We start from the raw sequence: 13,997 nt of genomic DNA on the forward strand, positions 1-13,997 counted from the left end.
ATTTTATGCGCAAAATTGCATTTATTGCTTTCCACAACTTTTATTTTGCGTCAGTTGTTTCCCTAGGTGAATTATTGACGAACAGTCTCAGTGTTAAAAATCCATGCATTATCGTAAAGTGGAAACTTTCTATTGTTGCGTCGAGCGGGAAGTTATTGTAACGGTATTTGTCGACGCGCTCCGTAGCTAACAGCATTGAGAAAATTTCTGTACAAGTTTGTCGAGTTTCTCGTGCAAGGTTATAAAATAACGACGGTTTTTGTAAAACTGTGTACTGTATGCGGTTATTTCGGACAATGCCAAGAACGTATAAGGGCCGGAGAGGTGCTACAGTACGGTGTAATTATGATCCGGAACTTTCAGATAAAGCTGTTCGTGATATTCAGAGTGGTAAATTATCGTACAGAAAAGCGTGTGATTTGTATGGTGTACCTAAATCAAACCTACAAAATAAAGTGCAGGAAGCACATCCGAAAAAAAAGGAGAAATCTTGAAGCAAGGTATCTTGAGAGCTACACATTGGGGATTTCCCTTTTCTAAATTGGGTATAAGATATTTAGTTAAAGGCTACCTTGATAAATCTGCCCAAAAAAAGAGAAGAAATGTCGTAATAATTTCCCAGGAGAAGAATGGGTGCATTTATTCCTCAAACGTCAATCAGAAGATCTTTCCGTTCGCTTAAACGAAAATATTAAACGAGCTCGTGCAAAAATGAGCAAAGAGACTGTTACGATGTTTTTCTCCAATATCAACGCAAAGCTGGAAAATCTCCCACCTAGCAACATGATCAACTATGATGAAACCATCATTCCGTATCACTTATTCGTAACAAAGGGCTACTTTAAAATGTGTGAAATGTCACCAAAATCAAATAAAAAGCATGTAGGGAAAAAGAGGCAGTAACTGTCCGAAATCACCCTTTATATACTGTAACTTTGGACAGAGATGTAAAAAACACTTGTGTCCGAAATCACCCCAATCCATGGGGTGACTTCGGACACTATTTAAATGCCTCAGATAAATATACCTACACATACACTTTCTGGTTCTGGGATATTTTATTCGTTACACATGTACCCTACCACTTCCATAACAATCAAATTAATCTAACAACATATACGAAAGTTACAATCAAAATAACGACAAAACCGTCCGAAATCACCAGTACTCGGTCTTTTATTAAATGGATATATTCAACCTGGTGCGTCGATGAAATGATTGCCTCAGTGCTCACGGCGATTTTGCCTGATTGCCATACCAATTCTGGACTGTGTGGTCTTCGAACGGAAACTGTTTGATCGTCACTCCCTGACGCGAGTTCTTGTTATTCGCCTCACTAACTTTTACTAATCAGGAACTGTTGCACTCCTTCAGTGTCTCACAAAACCGAGCGAGAAGGTGCAGTGACAAGACGCTGGACAAATACTCTGGAGAATGGCGGTCGAATTTCACGCGGTCCAAAATGGCGCCTGTGATCCAAACTTATTCACTAAAGTTACTTTCGAGTGGCCTAAGACTTGCAACCTAAAGTTCGTAGAAGTTGGCAGGATTGGGGATCCTTACAAACTCCGTTGGATTTCTGTTTCAAAAGGGAAATAGAGAAAATTCACTGGATAATCACGTTTTGTACATTGTTTTTCAAATGCAGTACTCAGATTATTATCTATCACTAATTGCCTATTTTTCTAGACTTACCAGACTCGTCGTATTTCTTTGAATGTTAGAGCGTCTTTTCCCCTCGCTCCATTCTCCTCCAACTGAAAAGATTTGATCAGGATTCTTTTCCTAACTACTCCATCCTTTCATCTCCCAATCTCTCCCCCGTGTTGTGCGAGGGAAATGAAATGACAGCGAAATAAAACGGTCTCCCTTATTCCGATTTTCGCACTGAGCGAGATCAGCACACTAGTCTCGCAGTCGAGAAAAAGCGGATTCAGTTACCCGTCCGAACATACAGATTCAGCTTTTGCACTGTTTCCCTAAATCTATTAAGGCAAATTCCAAGATGGTTCCTCTGAGAAAGACTCTGTTGATTTGCGTTTCCTTGCTTTTCATTTCGTGTTTCAGCTCTAGTTGGAATAGCCTCATTATCGGTGAACCCTAATCTTCCGTCTTGCTCTTTTGTTGTCTCTCGAAGAATTTAAAGCGTACTTTGCGAGGTACAGAACAGAATTTAACTGACAACAATTTAAGGTTTACAGGTGTCCGTTAGCCAAGACGCATTCATACATCATAACTCGCAGCGGTCTAGCTTCCGAGACCGGGAGGTGAGCTACACACGGGTCGAATTCGCGCGACAGATTAACCGTACGCCAGCCAGCCTGAATGTGTTTTTTATGCGGATTTCCACGTTCGTTAAGCCAAACACTGACTTGTTCCCCAATCTCTGCCTCCAAAGACACGTTACGTAAACAGTTAACACGCGGTAACACGAAGAACACATTTCTCAAACAGGTGGCACATACGATTTCTCTTCTTTCGGTTAAATGATGGTTGTGGTGACAGAAACGGCACACAAGACAAAGTGAAAATAAAATCTGTTAGTCAAATCACATTAGGAGTGATCGAAAAATTTCCGTTAGTAGGGCGCACAGTCCAGAATCGGTATGCCAAACAGGCAACATCTCCGTGAGCATTGAGGCAATCATCCCAACGACGCACCGGATGGAAGATAAGCTTTGGTAAATTATCGTGTTCTGCTGCGTGGAGAAGACCATAACTGCCTGTTGCACATCCTCGTCCGACAGAAATAGTCGACCCTTCAAGGTGTTTTTTAAGGTACCGAAGTCGGGAAGGACTATAGAGCGAGAACATTACACTTGAGTTGGCATAACTTCTGCGTTGCGACATTTGTGATGTGAGGACGCAGCAAGGAAGTAGGCGCACCATTGCACAACGGTGGTCTTGTCAGACATACTGCACCATACACATTCTTCATTGTCAGATAGATGTTTCCCGGAGATTTTCCTTCAGCAGCCGAGGAAAGAATAACGGCAGGTTGGCCCTGTTTGGACGTATTTGGTAATAAGTCGCATTTACCGCAAGCACGTTGCAAACACACAAATGCCACACTGATGTCTTGCCTACGTGTCGATGTTTATACAGGGTGTTCGGAAACCCCCGTTCCACATGTCTAGGACTTGTAGACTTGGTTGAGTACATAATATTTTCAATAGGAATCCATGTCCGGAAGCCACAGAGCGTCAAAGTTATATGCGCCGGCGCCTGTAGATACAGAGGGGTCCAAAAAAATGTATCCACTGTTTAAAAGCCCATAAATGGCAAACTAATTGACGGAGTTGTCTCATCGTTGGTAGTGTAATAGTTTGTAGTTCCGGCAATCGCCACACAAGCGTTGTATTGCGTTGTTTTGTTTTGTCAAATGACAGTCGCCAGATAGTCAGAGTTTTGTTCTTAGTTGCGCCTAGTTACTCGAGTAAACATGGCTGGCGCAAGACTTACATTCGATGAAAGGAAGTCAGTTTTAAAGTGGTATTTTAAGTACGAAAACATTAATGAGGTGCAACGGCAATGGCGAAACCGACACGTTTCACGATTCGTCGCATTCGAGACAGATTTGAAGCCGAAGGCTATGTTAAAGATGTACACAAACAACGATCTGGACGACCTGTAACAGTAACAAGTCGAGCTAACTCCCGTCGTGTGTTACAACAATTCACTCGCTCACCACAGAAGTCTGTGAGACAGTGTTCCCTTGAAACTGGAGGAGTCGCTCAAGTGTTCGGCGAATTTTGAAGACAGCAAAGTGGAAGTGCTACATCCCACGGTTGCTACACGCAATGAACGAGGACGACCCAGATCGTAGAATGGAGTACTGCGAGTGGTTTACTAACATGGTGCGCAACGATGAAGAGTTTGCAGAGATGATTCTGTGGTCTGATGAGGCACAGTTCAAACTCAATGGTACAGTAAATCGCCACAATTGCATCTACTGGGCCGCCGAAAATCCGAACGTCCATGTAGACAAAGCCGTGAATTTGCCAGGAGTAAATGTGTGGTGTGGGTTGTCTTACCGTGGCTTGATTGGGCCATTCTTCTTTGATGGCACAGTTACCGGTGAGGTGTACCTTCAGAAGCTTCAGACATCCATTTTACCTGCCATCTGAGACTTGAATGGAGACGGAAGAGTTTTCTTTCAACAAGATGGTGCCCCAGCCCACTACCAAAATCATGTTAGGGCGTATCTGGACGAAAATCTACCAGGAAGATGGATAGGCCGTAGAGGTGCTGTGGAGTATCCACCACGTTCCCCAGACCTAACTCCTCTGGATTTTTACCTGTGGGGAACACTAAATGACGTCGTTTATCAACCAAAAGCCACGGACATTTGATGAACTTCGAGAATCCATCGTACATTCATGTGCAAATATCCAACTGAACACGTTGCAGTCAGTAGTTCGTGCTGTAGTTCGGTGGCATCGTTTGTGTGTGGATGTTAATGGTGACCATTTCGAACACCTACAGTGATATCTTTAAGTTGAACTTTAAGCTACACTTTCACCAAAAATGTGACAATTCCGTCAATTAGTTTGCAAGTTATGGACTTTTAAACAGTGGATACATTTTTTGAATCCCTCCGTATATGTACATACAGAGTAATTCCGCGATGATGCTATAAACTTTCTAGGATGATGTAGTAGGTTAAATGTATCAATTTGAGATAAATGTCCCCGCAACGGAAACGAATAAGTTGAAAGTTAAAAGCGAAAACCGTTATTATACCCCTAGAGGGGAATACATGTACTGGTATTGTTGTTGCTAAGATTGTAAGGTACGCAACTTCGCGTAGGCAGTATGGACAAAAACATAAAAAAAATCTACTAAACATGGACTGTAAAAGGCATACCTGAGGAGCTAAGTTCAGTAGATGAGTTTCACAATAGCGAAGATGAAAAAGTGCACATAGTTTCTTAGGTATGCATTTTAGAACCAATGTTTACTAGACATTTGTTCTGGTTTTGATCCATACTACCAGCTCTGAAAGATGCCTACCTTACAGTTTTAGCAACAACAGCACCAGTACATGTATTCCACTGTCAGAACGATTTCCGATAGTAACTTCCAACGCGTTCGTTTCCAGTTCAGGGACACTTACCTCAAATTGATACATTTCTCTTCGCCTTCATCCTAGAAAGTTTGCAACAGCATCACGGAATCACCCTGTATATACATACAATTTACAGGTGCCGGTGCCTACAATTTTGATGCTATGTAGCGTCGTTGGATGACGTTTCTGGACATCGGTTCCCATTCAAAATATTATGTACTCACGCCCCTCTACAAGTGCTGGGAGTTTGTAACGGGAGTTTCCGTACACCCTGTATATCCGCATTGGACTCGCGCTGTACTTCATATACGCTGCACCAGCGCCATCATAATGGAAACTTTTTGACCACCCCTTATAAAAACACAAGTAGCGGACCCGACAGCGTGATATGAACACCAGGAAAGAGTAACGTATCGTTCACCAAGAGGATCCAGGTGCTTTTGCCTGCCAATATGACCTTACATCACGATGAATGGCCGGTTGGGTGGCCGAGCGGTTCTAGGCGCTTCAGCCTGTACCGCTACGGTCGCAGGTTCGAATTCTGCCTCGGGCATGGATGTGTGTGATGTCCTTAGGTTAGTTAGGTTTAAGTAGTTCTAAGTTATAGGGGACTGATGACCTCAGATGTTAAGTCCCATAGTGCTCAGAGCCATTTGAACCATGATGAATGTTCACAATTTTTGTGCAGGCCTTCTGTGTTTCTATTCAATAGATGTCACATAGAATACCCTCCTCTACAGAATCAACATGTAAAACCCATACATATTCCTGTGTTGACCCACTCTTGACGTCACTTGCTTCGACGCCACCCACCGAAAGACTATAGAGAGATGGGGGGGGGGGGGGGGGTGATTACTATTAATGATGCGTGGGTTAAGCGCGCTTTGCTTTCCAGGCTGTGAGATGTACTCTACGTCTAAGCACACGGGACAGAATATAAATCAGAAATTATCACGCTAATACCGACTAACATCGCCTCTAGCGGCAATAGTGGTTCAGCAAAGAAGAGAGTCGCCAAGTTTCTTCAGGTACTTCTTCAGGAAACCACTCGTTGATAATTAGATCTCGTAGAGGTACCAATTGCAGGTTTGTTGTTCCCTACATAGCAGCAGCAGTTCCAAACAGTCCCAGACATTTTCTATGAGATTAAGATACGGTGATTTAGCAAACCAGTCTAGGCGCAGCAGTGTGCCTGGGCGTGTGTCAAACCAGGAATATGTGCGTACAGCTCTGCGAACATAGCTGTTGTCATCGTTGAAGATGGGGACGTCCACTGGACATGCATGAAGCTGTGGGAGAAATGCTAACATTTGGTCGCTGATAATGTTGGAATAAACATCCTGGTTTATGACTACAATAATCTCTACGGGCCAAGTCATGGTACCGAAAACATCCCAAAATTGATCACAAAACTGCCGTCATCCTAAACTATACCCTTCACACGCTGCAGATTGAATGGTTCAATGGGTCATCGGTGCACTGGACACCTTGCATCATTTGAAAAGAGGAAAAATTGCGACTCTCCGGTGTTTGCTAAAGCTATTGGAAAGGCTGTTGTGTATGTAAGATTAACTGATCATTTCATTTCTCGTAATTTGCTGTCAAATGTACAGTTTGCTTTTAGAAGTATTTTAACAATGGAAAATGCTAATTCTCGTTTCTCTGTGGGGTACTGGATGGACTAAACAAAAAATTTCAATCGCTAGGCATGTTTTCTGATTTAACTAAGGCATTTGATGGTATTGATCACAAAATATTCCTCCAGAAGTTGGAGCATTATGGAATACGGGGAGTACCTCACGACTGATTCACCTCTTACTTCAAGAACAGCAAAAGGTCATTTCCACAGTACTGAGAATGGCTATGATGTGGGGTCCCAGGGAGCACGGTTAAATCGGGGGTCCCCAGGGAACGGTACTGGGGTCACTCCTCTTCTTTGTTTATATAAATGATATGCCATTTAGTGCTACAGGTGATTCTAAAATATTTCTGTTTACTGATGACACTAGCTTCATAGTAAAATATGTTGCGTGCAACATTGGCACTGTTTCAAATAATGCAGTTTAAGACATAAGTTCATGGCTTGTAAAAAAATAAACTAACGTTAAATCACAGTAAGACTCAGTTTTTACAGTTTCTAACACACGGTTCAACAAAACCTGACGATCTAGTTACACAGAATGGGCATCTGATTAGTGAAACTGAACAGTTCCAATTTCTAGATGTTCAGACTGACAGTGAACTGTCGCGGAAAGCCCATATTCAGGATCATGTTCAAAGACTTAATGCTGCCATTTTTACTATTAGAAAAGTCATCTTGGGTATTAATAACAGCTTTAGTTAACACCTAAGATGACTACTCGTAGCTGTGGTTGCCCTGCCTACAAGGTTGTCAATTAGAAAAGTATCTGAAGTAAGTGATAGTTCGACATGAAAAGTAGTCTACGTGAAAACTAGTCTACTTTGCTTATTTTCATAGAAACTGGTGGTTCGGGCAAAAAAGTGGTGTGTGTATATATATATATATATATATATATATATATATATATATATATATATATATGTTCCGTAATGTCGCTTCTTGTTAACAATATCAGCTTATTCCCAAGGATCACCAGCTTTCACACACTTAATTCTAGGCAGAAGTCCAGTCTGCATTTGAGTCGCACCTCCTTGACTCTTGTGCAGAAAGGCGTGCAGTATTCTACTGTATCCATTTTCGATAAGCTACCACAAGACTTCAAAAATCTTAGCAGTAATCCATGTGCTTTCAGATCCAAATTGAAGAGTTTCCATGGATCACTCATTCTGTTCTGTCGAGGAGTTCCTTAAAAAATTAAGCTAATTTCTGTGTTACATTCTTGATTCCGTTTATATAAACTTATAGATTGTCGTCTTTTTAGGATTCATGAACATTTTATTTTACTTATTATTACTTTTCTGTTGTAATTTCATTTACTGACACGATCCATGACCATGGAGATTAGCACCTCAGTTTGGTCATAAGGAACTGGGAGTGTCATATAAAGAAAATAAATAAAGCCCTACTACACGGCACCAGTCAATTACTGTTTATGTATTGAGTTGTTTTCCGCAATGAAGACATGCACGGTAAGCAATCGTCATTTGCTAGGTACCAAACTCCAACCGTCCGTTATTTGCTGTTCCCTATGCAATATTCTTTCAGTAACTAATGAACCAGTATTTACTGAAATCGGCTTAGAGACCGATTGTCATTGGTTGCGAGTGGTACTCCTCTCGTTGTACTCACGTAGGACAGTCGGCGTTGATTGTTGCGATTCTTCGTTAGTTCAGAAAACAATTGCTCTACCAGAACTGTCACCGTAATTACGAAACAAATGAGTACTGAATGAAACCCATCTGACTTCATTCCACAAATCTGTTTGAAATCACAATGTAGCACAGTCATAAATATTTCACTCGCATTAAAACTCTCAAATTATACTGATATAAATTTCATAAATGCACTCTGACAATCACTGTGCCTAACTCTGAATACGAGGTGGGACAATAAAGTAATGAGACTGATGTGAAAAACTGTTGCTTACCGTTTTAGTCAAGTTTAGTGTTTTCTGCTTCAAAGTAGTTCCCTTCTAATTGCACACACTTTTGCCAGCGCTTCTGCCATTGATATCCTCCAAGACCCTCCTCACAGCTTTCTGGACATTTTGTGTTGTTTGAAAATGGTGTCCCTTGACCGCCGTTTTGACTCTTGGAAATAGAAAAAAAGTCACACGGAGCGATATCTGGTGAATAAGGTGCCTGTGGTAGTAATGAAATTTGCTTTGAGGTTAAAAATTGCTGTACTGACAGAGCAGTATGGGATGGCGCATTATCGTGATGCAGAATCCAAATCTTTCTCATACCAAGATCTTCAGTTATTATTAGACGAACAGTTTCTCGATTGATGTTCAGTTCTTCTGCACTCATCTTCACGGATAATCTTCGGTCAGATCGTACGAGTTCACGCACCCTGGCCAGGTTGACATCCGTCCGTAAGGTTGATGGTCGTCCACTGTGGTCTTCATCTTCAACATTCGTTTTGCCATCACTAAACATTTTATGGCAACGAAAAACTTGAGCTCTTGACATAACCTCCTCTCCAAAAGCCTTCTGAAGCTTACCGTAAGTTGTCGTCACGTTTTCACCCAATTTAACGCGAAAAGAAATGCATACCGTTGCGCAATATTATGTGGTTACATTTCCGTGACGAGAGACACAAACACATGTTAACTTATTACAGCACAACTCACAACTGAGCAGTTGCATTGATGTGCCGCTTGGACTAGAAGCAGGTCAAAGATATTGTGCCTACGCAAGGCTGCGGGGTTGCCACATCTTGCAAAAAAAAAAACAGTATCATTACTTTATTGTCGCACCTCGTATAAACTGTAATGATAATCAAATTTATGGCTTAACTGCATGCAATGGACCGTTCGTCTGCTCCGCAACCTTATTTCTTCTATAAAATAATGATCTGACTTCACAATTAAGTTCACTAGCATACTAAGGGCATGCAGTGTGAGACGGGATTTCGTTAGTATTCAGAAATGTTACTCAGCACGCAGCTCGTGATATGCAGTGCGAATGTGCAGTGAAATAAAACCATGAAGTAAAATGAAAAATCTGGTACTAATCTCACCGAGTAAGAAATAACTGAATCGGCACTTTAAGTTTTAACTGAGCGTCATCAAGTCATAGCAACAACACAACTTTCCACACTTCTCACCCATGAACTAATTCGTAAAATGTCTCTTTAGTATTTATCATTGCCGTGAAAGTCAGAACCAAATGACTTTATTACAAAAATCTTACAGAAAATCAAAACCATGAGCACTGTTATAAGGATCAAGTACTAAGTAATTACAAATCATTCATTCAATATAGTCCTGCTCAGTATCTCTCTTTAAACATCATATTACAAAAATTGCTCCAAATAATGTTGTCTCCACTCCAGTACAGGCCAGCTTCCATCCACTTCAAACCTAGTACATTACCATAAGGCTGCTACTAGCACACACTGACAAAATAAAGCTAACCTCTCCGACCAACCTCTCTTATCTCGAACATAGTTCCAAAGCGTATAATTATAAAGGCAATGTTAAAGCGATGTTACAAGGCTTGAGAACATTTATCAAATTTACTAATTAACTCACATTTGCGGCCCACGAGATATTCAGATTATTATGATAATTACAGGATAGTTCAAAAAGAACGCAGGTTTTGATATATTAAAATAAGATGTTTATTTTTACAAAAAAAAAAAACGCAAACAAAATACATAAATTCTATCATCTATCCTTCCTACTTCATATATGAAAAATGTGAGGCGTATCACCTCCTCTACGGCGCTGGCATGCAAGAACTCTCTCCGTGTAATTCACTGTGACTGCACGACAAGTTTCCACATCAATTTCGCTGACAACTCGTAGAATTTCCTCCTTGAGCTGATGAATGTTTCGGGCTTTATTGGTATACACCATTGTTTTAAGATGACCACATGATCTTGATGGCCATCATTGTGCGAAATGTGGCGATCCGGGAACCACTCACGGAGCAACTGAATTGTTTGTCGGGAAGTATGGCAGGTCGCACCATCCTGCTGAAACCGCAACTCTTCAGTGTCCATTCCATCGAAATGAGGCCACAAAAACTCCCTTAACATCACACGGGATTGACAGTCACAGCTTGTCCTGCCTCAGCTTCAAAAAAATAAGGGCTGATGTCGCCGCCCAACCAAAAGCCGCACCTGCCGGTAGGTGTGGCCGAGCGGCTCTAGGCGCTTCAGTCTGGAACTGCGCGACCGCTACGGTCGCAGGTTCGAATCCTACCTCGGGCATGAATGTGTGTGATGTCCTTAGGTTAGTTAGGTTTAAGTAGTTCTAAATTATAGGGGACTGATGACCTCAGAAGCTAAGTCCCATAATGCTCAGAGCCAAAAGCCGCACCAAATTGTCTCTTGTTGTGCATACGTTTTCCTTTTTCTTGGACCATGCAAGGATTTTCGGACCCCCAGATACGGCACTTCTGCTTATTCACAAAACCATTTAAGTGGAAGTGTGCTTCATCACTGGAGATGATTTTGTTTGCGAAGCTGTCGTCCTCCTTTAGTCCTCTCAGAACCCAGAACTGTCATCTCTTCTGGTGATTCGTCACTTTCAACTGCTGCGTCAAATGAATTTTATATGGATGGTTATGGAGATCATACCGGAGAATTCCTCTTACTGAAGAACAGCTTAAGCGTAAGTGTTAGGAACAGCGACGAATTGATTTCATTGGACTAATAGCAACACAGTAACGAATCACGTAATGATCCGCTCACTTCGGCAAGAACGAGGATGCCAAGGACTTTTAAGGGTTGCTATTGAACCGTCTCAGAAAACTTTGTCATAAGTTGATTCATTCTGTGCCTCATCACGCCCTAGAATCGAGCGAATTCGCCTGACAGTTGCTGCATAGTTTTCTCCATTCTGATCAAACGTTTTCACGATTAGCACACGTTGTGCAATAGTGGACTGTTGATAATTCTTCCGGGTTATATGGCCGTGGTCCATGGAATACTTCTGTTCCTAACGTTTCGTCCAATACTACGTTGGACATCCTCAGAGGTATGGCTGGTCCTGTTGAGTCCTGCCGACTGACGAGTCGGGCATCGGAGAGCGGCCTAAATACTGAGAAAAGTGGGCGTGGTCTAGCTTGCACGTAGTAGCAGAGAGAAAACTAGTCAAAGATAAAATGTAACTATCGATAATAGTCCGTCATAGATAAAAATCACTTATCGATTCTGTAACGCCACTGTCCATATCTCGCTTAATTTCAAGGCCTCTTCTTTTCTATTAAAATTATCTTCATGTTCATAAATTTCAATGCCTCCCTATACAGTCGTGGATAATAGTTCGTGGTAGCATTTAAAACTGTAGTTTCAGAAAACTTAACTACATGGTCACCGGACTGAAGTGCACGTTCCGCAGCGGCCGATTTATCTATTTTACCCAGTCGACAAAGAATTTTATGCTCCTTTACCCTCTTATTCACACTTCTTTTCGTAGTACCAATATAGACCTTGCCACAGGTACACGGAATTTTATACACACCGCTAGATGATAATGGTGGCCTTCTATCTCTAACAGATCGAAGTACTTGTCCTATTTTTCTGGTAGGTTCCTCAGTATTTAGGCCGCACTCCGACGCCCGACTCGTCAGTTGGCAGGACTCAACAGGACCAGCCATGGCTCTGAGGATGTCCAACGTAGTATTGGACGAAACGTTAGGAATAGAAGTATTCCATGGGCCACGTCCATATAACCCGGAAGAATTATCAACAACAGTACCATCCGATCGTGAAAGCCTTCATTGTATCAATAGTGAACTGCTTCACGGTTAGACCCCGAATGCGAGAAGTTCAAATTGACTCATTGAAAGTGAGTCAACAACCGGAATGTTTCTGGAAATAGAAACGGGTCAAAACGACGTCACCATCTGACAAACAAAAATTTACCAGCCGCTTTAAAACCGGCGTTCTTTTTAATCACGCTTTAGGACAGCCACCTTTCACAAGTTCATTCAAGCTTTGGTCGCGGACTCGTCCAAACTCAAAATCTTCTTTCTGCCATTCCGTCACGTGTGCCCACGTCCACCCATTTTACTACCCTAATTCCATACAACAGACCAGCGCGCACGCACCATTCCGCATCCTTGACTTACGTCTGTGGTGGAGGGTCACTTCTACACTACCTAGTGTGTTCCTTGAAGGGAGGCGAAGGCAGGCGCTGAGCGGGCCGCCGTGTTGCAGGGCAGCGCGACTCCGGTGAACGTGACGCGGCGAAGCTCCAACGACTCGGCCGTTTCGCGCGGCGCTTCGAGCGGCGGTCTGCGGGCCACGGTACGCGCGGGCAAGATGTCCGCCCAGCTGCGAGAGGTGCTCGACATGGCCCTCCTCTGGGAGTTCAACGTCTTCAAGCTCGAGAAGCTCTCCGCAAACAGGTAAGGCTGCGCACTGAAACGCACGCCGCCGCTTACCCCTCCAGAAAAAATCAGGCGCTCACAACCGAAAGGGCGTAAAGCACACCATCATCTATTTTACGATTGTAGCGTATACACTGATCAGCCAGAACTTAATGACCACCTACCTATCTATCGCTTGCTCCTTTGTCCCGCATTTTGCGCGGGGTTGGCGTGGTTAAATCGGATTTGGCATGTTAATTTCAAGGGGTGGCCGGAAGCCCTTCCTGCCGCCACCCCGAACCCCCCGGGATGGAATCAGAGTACCCCATCTGTCTGCATCTAGTGGAAATCATGGAAAAGTGCGGATGTGTTTAAAATGTCTGAGAGTCGTGTAACTGAGGCGGGACGTGGGGACCAGCCCGGTATTCACCTAGAGGGATGTGGAAAACCGCCTAAAAACCACATCCAGGCTGCCTGGCACTCCAGCCCTCGACGTTAATCCGGCGGGTGGATTCGATCCGGGGCTGGCGCGCCTCCCCGAGTCCAGGAAGCAGCGCATTAGCGCTCTCGGCTAACCTGGCGTTAATGACCACCGACCTACTATCGATACAAACACATCCAGGCTATAGCAGCGTCATCTTGTGAGGAATGACTACTAGTCAGACACACGCATAGTGGATGTAGTATCAGTGAGAGTGTTGTTTGTGTGTAGAATTGGTAAGGCACATGATCTGAGTTTAACCGAGGGCAGACTGTGATGGCCCGGAAGCTCGGCACGAGCATTACAGAAACGCATGTTGTTCTCAATGGAGAGACGTCTACAGACGTTAAAGTAACCTCTGGCGTGCCACAGGGGAGTGTTATGGGACCATTGCTTTTCACAATATATATAAATGACCTAGTAGATAGTGTTGGAAGTTCCATGCGGCTTTTCGCGGATGATGCTGTAGTATACAGAGAAGTT

General features: G+C 43.0%; 1 protein-coding gene across 2 annotated transcripts in view; it reads left to right on the forward strand.

Annotated features, from left to right (window-relative positions):
• Positions 1–13,997, forward strand: part of LOC124798448 (high affinity cAMP-specific and IBMX-insensitive 3',5'-cyclic phosphodiesterase 8A) — a 1,735,971-nt gene that overhangs the window by 1,571,938 nt on the left and 150,036 nt on the right. For both annotated transcript variants that reach the window (XM_047261866.1, XM_047261867.1), the window contains exon 14: positions 12,882–13,072. In XM_047261866.1, coding sequence (XP_047117822.1) covers positions 12,882–13,072 — 191 coding nt within the window. The remainder of the gene's footprint in view (positions 1–12,881; positions 13,073–13,997) is intronic.

Source organism: Schistocerca piceifrons, chromosome 5 (genome assembly GCF_021461385.2).
Source record: "Schistocerca piceifrons isolate TAMUIC-IGC-003096 chromosome 5, iqSchPice1.1, whole genome shotgun sequence".
Lineage (NCBI taxonomy): Eukaryota > Metazoa > Arthropoda > Insecta > Orthoptera > Acrididae > Schistocerca > Schistocerca piceifrons.